We start from the raw sequence: 15,000 nt of genomic DNA, 5'->3' as shown, positions 1-15,000 counted from the left end.
AGATACAACTATTTGAAAATCTGGAATCTGAGGGAGCAAAAACATCTAAATATTGAGAAAATCATCTTTAAAGTTGTTCAGATGAAGTTCTTAGCAATGCATATTACTAATCTAACATGAAGTTTTGATATATTTACAGTAGGAGATTTACTAAATATCTTCATTGAACATGATCTTTACTTAATATCCTAGTGATTTTTGTCATAAAAGAGAAATGTATAATTGTGACTCATACAGTGTATTGTTGTCTATTTCTCCAGATACACGTCTGAGACACTGATGCTGCTTCTGTGCTGCAGGGACACTGATGTTCCACAAGACCGAATGATGATCTTCAGAAGTTTAACGAAGGTTTGAAACCCACTGGAAACCAAAGACTACTGTACAAGATCTTGAACATTAAACACAACAATCACAAAATACTGTGAAACATATTATAATATATACAATATTAAGAATCCAATGCACCGAGAAATTATCCAAAGTTAAAAATACTATTAATTTTATATTTAAAAATACTATTTCAGTCTTTCTGCTTCAGTGTGTTTCTTCATAATTACTTGAAACTATTTTCATGCAATTAATAAAAATCTCTTTTTGTGAAAATGTTAAACGTGTAGCTGTTTCTAGTATGTGAATGTGCACATGTATGTATTTCTGGTATTTAGATTTTATTGAATATAATTTTCTTCGGCTAGTGAAGGACTTCTGTAAAACTTGCAATATTTTCAAAAGTGAAATAAAATTTGGCACACCAAAGCAAAATATAGAAATAAGCTTTTATTCTCCCTCTTGTACATTTTTTTTTTTTTTTTGTGAGAATCAAAGACATTTTGAGAAATATCAGTTCGTTTTGGTCCATGGTTGATGTTATCATTTTATATGGGTTTTGTGCATAGTGTATTATTATTATTATTATTAAAGATTAAAATTGACTAATGTTAGCAAAAAAATCAAAATATCATTCCGTAATATTTTCAAGCTTTTAATAAATTGCTTATGGCAAAAAAATAAAAATAAAATGTATTAAATATAAATGATAAATTACATATGACGTGAAAAAGAAAGAAACCTTTCTTGAATAACAAAAGAATGATTAATCATGAATTAATAATCATGACCGAATGAATCACTGCGATTCACTGCCCTCTGCTGTTCAGAACAACACGAACGATTCAGAACGATTCAGAAGATTCACTGAGTCACTTTCATCTCCAGTCGCTTTATTCATGTCACTGTGGAACTATGTACAGAATCAACATCAAAAACACAAGAACCCAGACCATCTCCGCTCATAATCTTTGGATCGCAGTCGTTCTCTGAAGAAACAGAACTACTGAAATACTGTATGATGCAGATCTCAGATCAGTCACGGTCCATGAATCCATCATCGCATCATGTTATCATCTCGCTTATCGAGTCCATGAATGAACATTGCCTTATGGATGGTGAGTCACGTTTAATGTACAGATGGTAAAATAAAGGTGTCCGAATATGATGATTAATATTATTAGCGTCCACTGTACATCATCCGAACACATTCATGTGTGTCTCAAGCAGCGGTGATTGTGTGAGCGCAGGTGTTCCTCATCAGAAATCACGCCGAATCTCCAGATCTGTACACATTTACAGAAGCAAAGCTCACAGAAAACAACCAAACATGTTCTTAGATATAAAAATAACTGTAAGAGCTCAGATGGAGTGAAGCGCAAAGGCAAATCAACGGTGAGATCAGTGTGTGTGTGTGTGTGTGTGTGTGTGTGTGTCTTCACACTGACAGAATGAAGGAGATGTGTGTCCAGCTCGTGATCAGCAGTAATGTACAGACGTGTGATTTATACAAGCTTCGCTCGCTGACGGCATCTGCGGGAGAAACACACACAGTTTATTTTTCTTTCTCTCATCAAACTTTGTTTCTCTCTTCAAAATGTTTTTCTCTTATTTGATTTTTTTTGTTTTACTCAAAAACGTTTTCACTCTCTTAAAAAAAACTAACAAAAATACAATTAAGCAAACATGCAAATAAACATTTTTTAAATAAATTTTTTTACTCTCTTCAAATAAATAAGTGAAACAAATATAATATAAATTCCAAAAACTTTCAAAAAAACGAATTCCAAATTTTCTTGTAAAAACAAAAACAAATACTCAACAAAAACATTTTTACTCTTCATTTTTTTTTTTACAAACAAAAACATTTTTACTCTTCATTTTTTTTTTACAAACAAAAACATTTTTACTCTTCATTTTTTTTTACAAACAAAAACATTTTTACTCTTCATTTTTTTTTACAAATACAAATTACTAAATCCAAATTTTTCTCTCTAAAAGTTTTCACTTAAAAAATGCCTCTGTTCACATAAATGAATAACTAAAACAAAAATAAAATAAATTCCAAAAACTTTTCTCTCCAAAACATTTTTACTCTGTTAAAAAAAAAAATTATTTTTACATTTTTTCTCTTCAAAATGTTTTTCTCTTACATAAAAAATATTTAATCTCTTAAAAAAACTAAACAAAAATAAAAATGAGCAAACAAACAAATAAATAAAAATGTAAAAAAACCAATTTTTCTCTCTAAATATTTTTTTCTCTTAAAAAAATAAATAAAAACTCACCAAAAACATTTTTACAATCTCTTCAAATAAATAACTAAAACAAAAATAAAATAAATACCCCAAAACACATTATCCTCAAAACAAAACAAAACAAAAATCTCTCACTAAAAACATTTTCTGTTCAAAAAACCGAATTCCAATTTTTCTTGTAAACAAAAAAACCTTGTTTTTTTTTCTAAAAAAAACATTAAAATATACATAAAAATAAATTCCTAATTTTTCAAAATTGAATCGCTTAAAAAAAATTCTCACGAAAAAATAATACTCAATAAAGAACTAAAATAAATAAAGAAAAATCTTTTCTGCAAAACATTTAAGCTCTGTTAACAAAAAAAAAAAAAAGCAATCTTCTCTCTTTAAAATGTTTTTCTTGATGTTGTTTTTTCCTAATAACTAAGATGTATTTTTCTCCCACCTTGAGATTTTTTATTCACAATGTTGTTCAGGCTTCTGTTTTATATATAATATTTATTATATAGCATTCTGGAGCCCTTGATTCTTGATATTGTCATTAATGTAACTCTATTATTGTTCGAGTATGTTCAATGTGACTATAAGACATAAAGATATTACAAACATTAACATCATTTTTTCCTGAAAAGCTTGTTTCGAGTTAAAAGAGAAATGGACAGGTTTGCAGCTTCAGCAGAAGATCATCATCTCACTTTTATAAACACACAGATATCGGAGACTCTCACCTGTGATTCAGATCCTAGAAAAGATTCTTGCTTTTCTGTGAAGGAAAAGAGAAAGAGTTAAAGAAGGGGTCGAAGCCGTGACACACTTCTTTAAACAAAGCTGCTTTTAATCATCTGAATCAATACTTCCAGTTTAATAACTCCAAATACAGTATTTAACTTCATCAGAATCCAATAAATCCTTGTTATTAAGATTATATTATAAAATACTCATAATTATCGCACTACAGTTACTTTTGAGTTGATTTATATTTGACATTTTCTTTTCCAGAAAGGACTGTTGCTTTAATACATCTGTTAAATCGTCCAGTTTTGTGAAACTGAACACAAAGAAAATTAAGAAATCAAACAGCATAAACAAAAATAAAATATTATATCTTTTTTAGTAAATGTTCAATTTACAATTATTAATTTATTTCATTTATTTAATGTTCTTGATAACAAAGAATGGACTATTTTTATTTCTCTTTGTATTTTTATATCATTATAAAATTATTTATTATTATTATTAATTATCCAATTCAAGATAAGGTACATTTATATCATAGACAGTGGTAGTTTAAAGAGCTTTAAAAAAACGAAATATATATATATAAAATAAAATAAAATATTTCATAAACAATAAACAACTAATAAGAATTACAGTAAAATAAAATACTTTAAATACTAAATACATACTACAAAATAAATTAACCAACATCAATAAAAAATTACTTAAATTATTTGGGTCAAAAGTAGTCAGATTACATTACTTAAAATGTGTAATTATATTTTTATTTTGTTTAAAAAAAAAAAAGTATATATATTTATATAAATAAATAGAAATACTATTAAATAAAACAATATACTATAAAATAATATACATAATAAATATGACAAAATAAAATAAAACATCTATTAAAAAATTACTTAAATTATTTGGGTCAAAAGTAATCCAAAAGTAGTCAGATTACATTACTTAACATGTGTAATTTAATTTTATATTAAATTTTTTTTTTTACTATATACATTCATATATATTATATATAATATATTTATATATATTATACATAATATATAATAAGAAATACTATCCAATAAAAGAATATTCTATAAAATACTATAAATACTAAATATGAAAAATATAAATAAAATAAATTGTTAAATTATTTGGGTCAAAAGTAATCTAAAAGTAATCCAAAATTGTCAGATTATTTTTCTAACTACAATTTTTGTCATGCATTTGTGTTTAGTGGATGACATTCTGTAACTCCGGCCGAGAGACTGACTGAAATGATTTTCTGAGCTCATTTCCAGCATGTCTGTATCTCTAGAACTCACCACATCACAGAAAAACCAGCCAATCAGCACTTCCTGTCTCATCACTTCAAAACAAAACAGACACAACAGAACAGAACAGAAGAAACAAAGAGACACACGTGCAAAACAAAAGAGACGCGGCAGAAGCATCGTGACGGAGACGAGGGGTCAGAAGTCAAATAAACACATTCAGATGGCCGTTTCCAGCCGCTTCAGAGGCTTTACCTTCTTCTTGGCCTGCAGCAGCTCCTGGTAAGCACTGGATCGGATGAAGCGGCTGTAGGAGTCACTCTTCATCAGCTTATAGATGTGCTCCTGATCAAGCACAAACACACTGCGTTCAGGAGACGAGGACGAGAGCCTCGTGTGAGCCGAGGAATGAGGACAGCACAGACCTGAGCGTCTTGGAAAGCGTATCGGCCGGGATCCTTGATGTTCTGCGTGGTTTTGTCGTAGCTCCTGGAGTCGACGTTGATGGCACTCGGAGCTCCAGGAGCCAGGAACTCTTCCCAGATCTCCTGCACCCTGCTGGGAACCTCTCGGATCGGACGCTTCTTCAGCTCCTGCACCGCCAGCCAGAACCTGCAGAGGCCGCCAGAGACCAGCAGCACACAGCTGCACTCACCTTTTCTCTTTGTGTTTCAATTTTTAAACATTTCAAATAAACTAAACAAAATAAATAAATACATTTTAATATAATATAGCCGGATGTAATGCAACATTTGCTTTTTAATTATTTAAAAATGTTTTAAAAAATATATACATTTTAATATAATATAGCTTGATATAATGCAACATTTACTTTTTGTTTATTGAAAAATGTAAAAAAAAAAAAAAAATAATAATAACAATAAAAAATACATTTTAATATAACATATAATATACGATATTATTATAACGAATATAATGCGATATTTAGTTTTGGTTTATTTTTTCAAAAACATCAAATAATAAATAAATACATTTTAATGTAATATAGCCAGATATAATGGAATATTTACTTTACTTGTAAAATAATAATAAACAAATAATTAAATAAATAAATTTTATGTAACAGCTGGATATAATGCAACATTTACTTTTTTGTTTATTTATTTATTTAAAAAGTAAAATAATAAATACATAAATACATTTTAATGTAATATAGCCAGATATAATGCAACATTTACTTTTTATTTATGTATTTATTAAAAAATGTTAAATAAAAAAAATATATACATACATTTTAATGTAATATAGCTGGATATAACGCAATATTTAATTTTTGTTTATTTAAAAATGTACAACAACAACAACAATAATAATAATAATATTAAATAGTAATATAATATAGCCAGATATAATGCAATATAAAATTTATGTTTATTTATTTAAAAATTTAAAATAAATAAATTTAATGTAATATAGATGATATAATGCAACATTTACTTTTTGTTTATTTATTAAAAAATGTAAAATAATAATAATAATAATAAATAGTAATATAATATAGCTGGATATGCAATATGCAATGCAATATTTACTTTTAGTTTATTTATAAAAAAAATGCTAAATAATAATATAATAATAATAATGATAAAAAGTAATTTAATATAGCCAGATATAATGTAACATTTGCTTTGTTTATTTAAAAATGTAAAATAATACTAATAGTAAAAACATTTTAATGTACTATAGCCAGATATAATGCAACATTTATTTTTTCCTTAATATTTAAATGTTAAAAATATAATAATTTTTTAATAAAGTTGATGTAATTATTACATTTTCTTTTTATAAATGAAGACGTTTTAATACAATATAGTTCAATAAAATATTTACTTTTTGTTTATTGATTTAATTCCTTTAATAATTTTAATACAGTCTAGCTGGATGTACAACCTCTTTTTTACTGTTTAAAATGTTACAATGTAATAGATTTGAATATAATATAGCTGAATAAGACGCAACATTAACTTTTTTGTTTAGTGATTGTGTTTAATATAGTTGGATATAATGTGACGTGGCTCGCAGCGCATGATTTTGTCCGAAACACTCTAGTGATGACGAGATGATGGTGTGTGTGTTCGGTGTTTCACCTCAGGTTCTCGGAGCTGAACTCGGACTCCAGGAACTTGAGGAACTGTTCTCTCCCGGCCGGATCCTTCAGAACCTCGTCGAAGCAGAATCCCCAGCGCTTCACCCGGTGCTGCCCGGCTTCTTTACTGAGAGACGCCAGAACAAATCCACTCATCATTCATCTCTTTTATGCCCTGAGTTTGTGATTTTTCACATCCATTTTTGCTCTAAAATCATCTCAAGGCTGACAGCTTTGCTTCATGACACTGTGAACAACAATCAGGACACACACCTGGCCTCCAGCTCCCAGGAAGTGACATCATCAGAGATCCAGGGGTTGGACGGCTCCGGCGTCGTGAAGAGCGGATCGTACTCGACGTACTGCTCCGAGAAACTCAACAAACTACACGCAGATTCACAACGACAACTAAACATCAGTTTACTGCCAAGTTAATATTCATGTTTCATTCATCAACGAAGCATTAAACTGATCAAATGTGTTAGTAAAGTCATTTATAATGTAACAAAAGAGTTCTATTTCAAATAAATGCTGTTCTTTTAAACTTTCATTTAAATAAAATGTATCAGTTTCCAAACTGTGATTAACACTGATAATAATCTTCATGTTTCTCGAGCAGTAAATCATCATATTTTCATGATTTCTGAAGATCATGTGACACTGAAGACTGGAGGAATGATGCTGAAAATACAGCGGAGCATCACAGAAATAAATTACACTTTAACACAGATTCACACAGAAAACAGATGATTAACATTAGAATAATATTTCTGAATTTTTACAGTATTTTTGATCAGATAAAAGCAGCTGTGGTGAGCAGAAGAGACTGGAACACATGCAATCTTAGGGTGAACTCACCTCTCTGCGACTTTGGACATCTTTAAGCAGTGTCTGTCCAGCTGTGTTTGCCAGTTCTGGATCTGAAGAGAAGAGACGAACACACACATATATATATATATATATATAAATGTTTCTGTATTATGTATCATTATTCATTCATATATGAATCGTCTGTCTTTTGATTTTGGATGTAAATCTGTCCTCTGTTAATAATTTTCAGAAGTGATTTGCACTTCTCAGCAGCTCTTATAAGAGCTCAAAAATTATTTAAATGATTTTAGTTACTTATAACATTTATATGTTTCATTTTTACGTATAATTTACTCCAGAAATTATTTTGCTTTCTTATTTCTTATTATCGTTTATTCATTTATTGTGTCTTATTTTATGTCTTGTTCTGATTTTTTGAGAATGTCATGTCAGAAGCCCTTATTAAAATTATTTCTTTCTTTTTTTATATATTATTTATCACTTTTTATTCATTCATTCATTCACTGTCTGCCTTGTTTTGATTTTTGAATACAGTACACGAAGCAAGGTTTTTATATTATTCAATAAATAAAAAGAAAACCGATAGAATTGAAAAAGAATATAGCAAGCTAGTGTTAGAGTTTTTTCTTTTTTGATTATATAATAAAAAGAAAACAAACCATAGAATACAAAAAGATTAGAGAAGCTAGTGTTAGTCTATTAATCTGTTTAGTGTTAAAGTTCGAGGGTCAAATAAAGATGGAAGAGATGTGTTTTCAGCCGATTCTTGAAGATGGCTAAGGACTCCAATGAAAAAGTCCGTAAAAGTGACTTTGTGCTTCTTTGGGATGAACAATCAAGCGACGTTCATTTGCAGAACACAAGCTTCTAGAGGCACATAAGTCTGAAGTAACAAATTTAGGTAAATGGGTGCAGAACCAGTGGTGGTTTTGTAGGCAAACATCAATGCCTTGAATTTTATGCGAGCAGCTATTGGAAGCCAGTGCAAATTGATAAACAGAGGTGTTATTCTTTTCGGCTCATTAAAAATTAATCTTGCTGCCGCGTTCTGGATTAATTGTAAAGGTTTGATAGAATTGGCTGGAAGACCTGCCAAGAGAGCATTGCAATAGTCCAGCCTGGACAGAACAAGAGCTTGAACAAGGAGCATGTTCAGAAAGAAAGGGCTTGATCTTCTTGATGTTGAATAAAGCAAATCTGCAGGATCGGACAGTTTTAGCAATGTGGTCTGAGAAAGTCAGCTGGTCATCAAACATAACTCCTAAGGTTTCTGGCTGTTTTTGAAGGAGTTATGGCTGATGTGCCAAAAAGTCAAGTTTCTGAATGACAGAACCTAATAAAGCCATGTAGACAGAGAAGAGAAGTGGTCCAAGAACTGAGCCCTGAGGCACCCCAGTAGGTTATATACGTGATATCACACAATAGTACCTGTAACTGCATGATGTAATACAAACAAAATAAGGTCAGGGAAAAAATAATACATTGTATTCAAATAAAACAATTACAGGCATGCTGCATGCACGCAACACGCACTACACAGAACATGAAGTCTTTCTCAAACACAGATCTGCTCAGACAGTCGCGCATCACCTGGTTGCGAAGCTCGTCCTCCGTGGGCTCTTTCACTTCTGGAGCGGCTGTGTGAGTCGGACTCTGACTGCGGATGTCATTCTGTAGACCGTACACTGACTGCACACACACACACACACACACAGCTTTTGTATTTATGTTTGTGTGTGTGTCAGTGTATATGTGAGCATAAGTGTGTGTGTGTGTGTGTGTGTGTTTACCTTCCGTGTTTTGTGCGGCTGCTTCATCCGGGAGGATTTCTTTATGTCAGCTTCAGTAGTGTTCACACAGCCAGGCTACAACACACACACACAAACACAAACACACAGGTCATAAAAATTAATGAGCTGCTATTAACACTATAATACTTTTACAGAATGAGGCCATTTAAAATCTCTTACATCATTAAGGTTTTGAGTTTGTCATGACAGGTGTGAGGAAACTCAATCACCGTCCCAGTGAAACTCACCACAGGTCTGTGAACGTCCCAGAAGGCCCGCTCCTGACTGTCCAAGATCTTCCGCTCGATCTTGTCCCGCTTTTTGTCCACTCTGACATGAGAAAGAAAGCACTGTAAACACACACACACACTGATATCGATTCCAGCATCTGATCTGAGATCTGATCACTCACTTCGCTTGTGCTTCTGCTTGCATGAATATAAACTCCCATTTCCGTGCAAAAGCTCTCTGTAGCCTCGCCAAACTCTCCTGTGGCGAAAACACACACACACACACACACACGTCAGCAAATACAATCCTTACATCTGTTTTCATCCAACACACTTCAGTTCATAAAGCCTGTTTATTCACAGAATTAGATTTATTTTAATGCAAATAAAATAGAGAAGAGAGATGCTCACAGCTTCATAATCGGCCAACTCCAGACGAGCTTTATTCTGCATTGTTCGTTTACAGAGATAAACCGCTGCAGACAGACAGACAGAGAACGTTTTAACTGTTTTAGATGTGATAAAAAAGGAAGCAATATAAACCTGACGATGCTTCACTGCACCGAAACCGACTGTAGAAATGCATTTGATCTGATATGACATTCAGATTTAAGTAGGACAGTAAATGAGCTTTTATATATACATACACAGACACACATTCAGACACATAAACGTCTGCGATAAAGCAGTGGCTCTCATCCAGGGGTCCGGGGCCCACTAGGGGGCATCAGCACACTTCAAAACACCCACAAGATGACTTCAGTGATTTTATTTATTTATTCAATTATAATTCATGTTAATCAAATGAACACAAGATCTCTACTGCAGACACATGCTTTACTTGTCTGTGTAATATCATCTCTTTGAAATGTCTCTAATTGAGGGCTTTTCATTCCATTAATGAATTATCATATCCTATAATTAATCTGATGAGAATCTAATCAGTGGACAGGTCTGTGTGACGTCTCTGTCTGCATCTTACTGATGAACCTCTGGCTGAGTTTGTTGATCGATTGGTCTGATCTGGTATGACACTCCCTTGTGTTTCAGGACACCAGCGCTCAAGAACATCAGAGGAGGATAAAACACAACACACAGGCCACACACACACACACACACTCACAGATGCTCTTACCATAGTCAGTGTTTTCTGGTTCCCAGCAGTTTGACGGCCAGAAATATGGAGTCTGTGATCAGCAGAAAACATGAACACAGCAGTCAATGACGGCTCAATGTTCACTTCAGCTCTCACACACACATATATGAATTACGTTCACTACATAGTCAAATTAATGTGGTCACCTAAACATCTCAGACTTATGCTGATTGATTAATTTCACATGTGCTGGAACCACATCTGAAGCACAGAATCCTCTAGAATCTCACTGTTTGTGTAGAGTTATGATTTGACCTTACTGGAGTCACTGGAATAACCTCCTCATTACCGCTAACAATACAGTGAACATCAATGACATCATGAATATGAAGACTGAACTCATGAATATGTTAATGACACCATGAATATGAATGTGTATCAGAATATCAATTACATTTTGAATAAAAATATGCAGAATATATATTATGTCATGTATATGAATATGTATTAAAATATGAATGGATCCATAAATATTAATAATGAATGACATCATGAACCAGGAATATGTATGGGAATATGAATGTAATTTACATACATTTGTATCAGAACATGAATCATTTTATAAATATGATCTAGAGTATGAATGAAATCATGAAAATGAATATCATCATGAATATGTATCCGAATATGAATAAGCATAAAAAATTATTACATCAGGAATACAAATCAGAATATGAATGACATTATGAATGTGCATCAGATCATAATATGAATATGAATCAAAATATCAATGCCATTATGAATCTGAATTTGAATTAGAAAATAAATGCTGTTATGAATCTGAATTTGAATCAGAATATGATTGAAATTATGAATGTGCATCAGACCATAATCTGAATATGAATCAAAATATGAATGTCGTTATGAATCTAAATTTGAATAATGTTATGAATCTGAATTTGAATAATGTTATGAATCTGAATTTGAATCAGAATATGAATGATGTTATGAATGTGCATCAGACCATAATATGAATATGATTCAAAATATCAATGCCATTAATAATCTGAATTTGAATTAGAAAATAAATGCTGTTATGAATCTGAATTTGAATCAGAATATGAATAATGTTATGAATCTGAATTTGAATCAGAATATGAATGATGTTATGAATGTGCATCAGACTATAATATGAATCAAAATATCAATGCCATTATGAATCTGAATTTGAATTAGAATATGAATGATGTTATGAATCTGAATGGGAATCAGAATATTAATGACATTATGAATATGCATAAGACCATAATATGAATATGAATCAAAATATGAATGCCGTTATGAATCTGAATTTGAATTAGAATATGAATGATGTTATGAATCTGAATTTGAATCAGAATATGAATGATGTTATGAATGTGCATCAGACCATAATATGAATATGAATCAAAATATGAATGCCGTTATGAATCTGAATTTGAATTAGAATATGAATGCTGTTATAAATCTGAATTTGAATCAGAATATGAATTATGTTATGAATGTGCATCAGACTATAATATGAATATGAATCAAAATATGAATGCCGTTATGAATCTGAATTTGAATTAGAATATGAATGATGTTATGAATCTGAATTTGAATCAGAATATGAATTATGTTATGAATGTGCATCAGACTATAATATGAATATGAATCAAAATATGAATGCCGTTATGAATCTGAATTTGAATTAGAATATGAATGATGTTATGAATCTGAATTTGAATCAGAATATGAATGATGTTATGAATGTGCATCAGACCATAATATGAATATGAATCAAAATATGAATGCCGTTATGAATCTGAATTTGAATTAGAAAATAAATGCTGTTATGAATCTGAATTTGAATCAGAATATGATTGAAATTATGAATGTGCATCAGACCATAATCTGAATATGAATAAAAAAAATATGAATGTCGTTATGAATCTAAATTTGAATAATGTTATGAATCTGAATTTGAATAATGTTATGAATCTGAATTTGAATCAGAATATGAATGATGTTATGAATGTGCATCAGACCATAATATGAATATGATTCAAAATATCAATGCCATTAATAATCTGAATTTGAATTAGAAAATAAATGCTGTTATGAATCTGAATTTGAATCAGAATATGATTGAAACTATGAATCTAAATTTGAATCAGAATATGAATAATGTTATGAATCTGAATTTGAATCAGAATATGAATGATGTTATGAATGTGCATCAGACTAAAATGAATCAAAATATCAATGCCATTATGAATCTGAATTTGAATTAGAATATGAATGATGTTATGAATCTGAATTGGAATCAGAATATTAATGACATTATGAATATGCATAAGACCATAATATGAATATGAATCAAAATATGAATGCCGTTATGAATCTGAATTTGAATTAGAATATGAATGCTGTTATAAATCTGAATTTGAATCAGAATATGAATGATGTTATGAATGTGCATCAGACCATAATATGAATATGAATCAAAATATGAATGCCGTTATGAATCTGAATTTGAATTAGAATATGAATGCTGTTATAAATCTGAATTTGAATCAGAATATGAATTATGTTATGAATGTGCATCAGACTATAATATGAATATGAATCAAAATATGAATTCCGTTATGAATCTGAATTTGAATTAGAATATGAATGCTGTTATAAATCTGAATTTGAATCAGAATATGAATTATGTTATGAATGTGCATCAGACTATAATATGAATATGAATCAAAATATGAATTCCGTTATGAATCTGAATTTGAATCAGAATATGAATGACATTATGAATATGCATCAGACCATAACACGATTATGAATTTGTGTCAGAATATGAATGATCATGTTTCATCACAAACATCCACACATGTGAAGATCAGCGGTTCGGGTCTTCAGATGTTCACAATTTTCTCAGCCAATCAGATGAAAGAGAATCTTAGAGCGTCTCACCTGAAAGCGGTAGAATGTTCCGTCATCTTTCAGCATGAGAACGTGGTCTGATATGGGGAAGAAATAACCGTGAGCCGCCATCAGCGTCCCCAGATGAAGAGCCTCCACTGCAACACACACACACAACCACGCACACACACACACACACACACACACACAAATGGAGCTCTTGAGATATTTCAGATGAGATGCTTGTTGTCCTTTGATTGCAGCAGTTGCAATCGTCTCATCTCATCTCTGTCTGGAGTCGTTTCATAATTTATATATCATAAATGACCTCTGAGTAAATAATGCAGCTCAGCTCGATATTGCAATGGAATTAAAGGGACCGTTCACCCAAAACACAAACTCATCAGTTACATCACTTCATACGACAAAAGAGCGAGTCCTTCTGAACGCTCAGCATCTCCTCGTCTCCCACAGAAGAACATCAGATGAGTTTGAAATCACAGGCTGTGTGAATGGTGACAGAATTAAAACATTTGGATTGAATTATTTCTTGAGAACGAACACACGTTGCCCTTCCGTCAGACTCTGGATCAACGCTTCTCTACCTTTTTGACTCCAAAGCCACTCCAAGCTCTAGATTTCTTTTCAAAACTTATTTTAATTTAAAAAGGTCACTAAAATATCATTCAAATCATTACATTTAAGGTTTCCAGAGGTTTTAAAAGCTTAGTGTTTTCCGGGGATCCTTACCTATTTAACCAATAAATTTACATTACTTTTCCAGTTCGAAAATGATTTTAAAAAAATACAGTTTCTACTAGATAAGCTATTTCTAAGTTCTAACAGGCTGCCATAGTTTACACACACACACACACACACACACATATACATATATATATATATATATATATATCATTTTGCAAACTACTTTTGATTTGTTACTTTTGGCAAATCTAATTTTCAGAGTGTTACCTTTAATGTTTAAAAGAGAAAAAAAAGAAGCTGAATGTCAAACATTCCATGAACAATAAATAAATAACGCTCTTGTTACATTTTGATAATGTGAATCTAGATAGATTTGACAACACAGATCCACACCTCTTCTCTCTGTCTGTAAGTGATTTCAGGAAAGACAGACGGTGTTTCACAGTTTAATATGATCTCAAATGTTACTGTACCTTGGTCTTCAATGTTCAGGTTCTTCTGCATCCACTGGACAATATCAGAGCCTGACAAACAGAAGAAAGGGCTTACTGACTGCATTCAGGTTACATGTCCCCGTTCACTGGGAACTGAACTCATCGTCCTGGTGCTACTGCAGAATGTGAAGCAGAACTCAAGAGTGAGTCGATCTGAATCTTATGGACAGATTTTGAGTCCTTGAAACTTGAAAAATCTTAAGATGAATGTTGAAATTT

The 15,000-nt window shown here is 31.2% G+C and overlaps 1 protein-coding gene and 1 long non-coding RNA gene across 6 annotated transcripts in view; one reads left to right on the top strand and one right to left on the bottom strand.

Annotated features, from left to right (window-relative positions):
* Positions 1–1,407: 1,407 nt before the first annotated feature.
* rgs7b (regulator of G protein signaling 7b) overlaps positions 1,408–15,000 on the bottom strand; it is a 49,378-nt gene continuing 35,785 nt past the window's right edge. For 2 of the 5 annotated variants that reach the window (XM_059531504.1, XM_059531505.1), the window contains 13 exons: positions 14,761–14,811; positions 13,634–13,740; positions 10,679–10,730; positions 9,955–10,019; positions 9,726–9,802; positions 9,562–9,643; positions 9,314–9,388; positions 9,114–9,212; positions 7,551–7,612; positions 6,966–7,076; positions 6,694–6,819; positions 5,011–5,197; positions 4,513–4,930 (listed from right to left, as the gene is read on the bottom strand). In XM_059531504.1, coding sequence (XP_059387487.1) covers positions 4,805–4,930; positions 5,011–5,197; positions 6,694–6,819; positions 6,966–7,076; positions 7,551–7,612; positions 9,114–9,212; positions 9,314–9,388; positions 9,562–9,643; positions 9,726–9,802; positions 9,955–10,019; positions 10,679–10,730; positions 13,634–13,740; positions 14,761–14,811 — 1,220 coding nt within the window. In that variant the 3' untranslated portion in view covers positions 4,513–4,804. Of the gene's footprint in view, positions 1,864–3,316; positions 3,352–4,512; positions 4,931–5,010; positions 5,198–6,693; positions 6,820–6,965; positions 7,077–7,550; positions 7,613–9,113; positions 9,213–9,313; positions 9,389–9,561; positions 9,644–9,725; positions 9,803–9,954; positions 10,020–10,678; positions 10,731–13,633; positions 13,741–14,760; positions 14,812–15,000 lie in introns of those variants that run through there. The other 3 variants (XR_009426303.1, XR_009426302.1, XM_059531503.1) reach the window with 3 other exon arrangements.
* Positions 7,135–15,000, top strand: part of LOC132121754 (uncharacterized) — a 50,069-nt gene continuing 42,203 nt past the window's right edge. The window contains exon 1 of the long non-coding RNA XR_009426304.1: positions 7,135–7,260. This is a non-coding gene — a long non-coding RNA (uncharacterized LOC132121754). The remainder of the gene's footprint in view (positions 7,261–15,000) is intronic.

This window comes from Carassius carassius, chromosome 39, assembly GCF_963082965.1.
Source record: "Carassius carassius chromosome 39, fCarCar2.1, whole genome shotgun sequence".
Lineage (NCBI taxonomy): Eukaryota > Metazoa > Chordata > Actinopteri > Cypriniformes > Cyprinidae > Carassius > Carassius carassius.
This window is presented reverse-complemented; position numbering and strand designations above follow the sequence as displayed.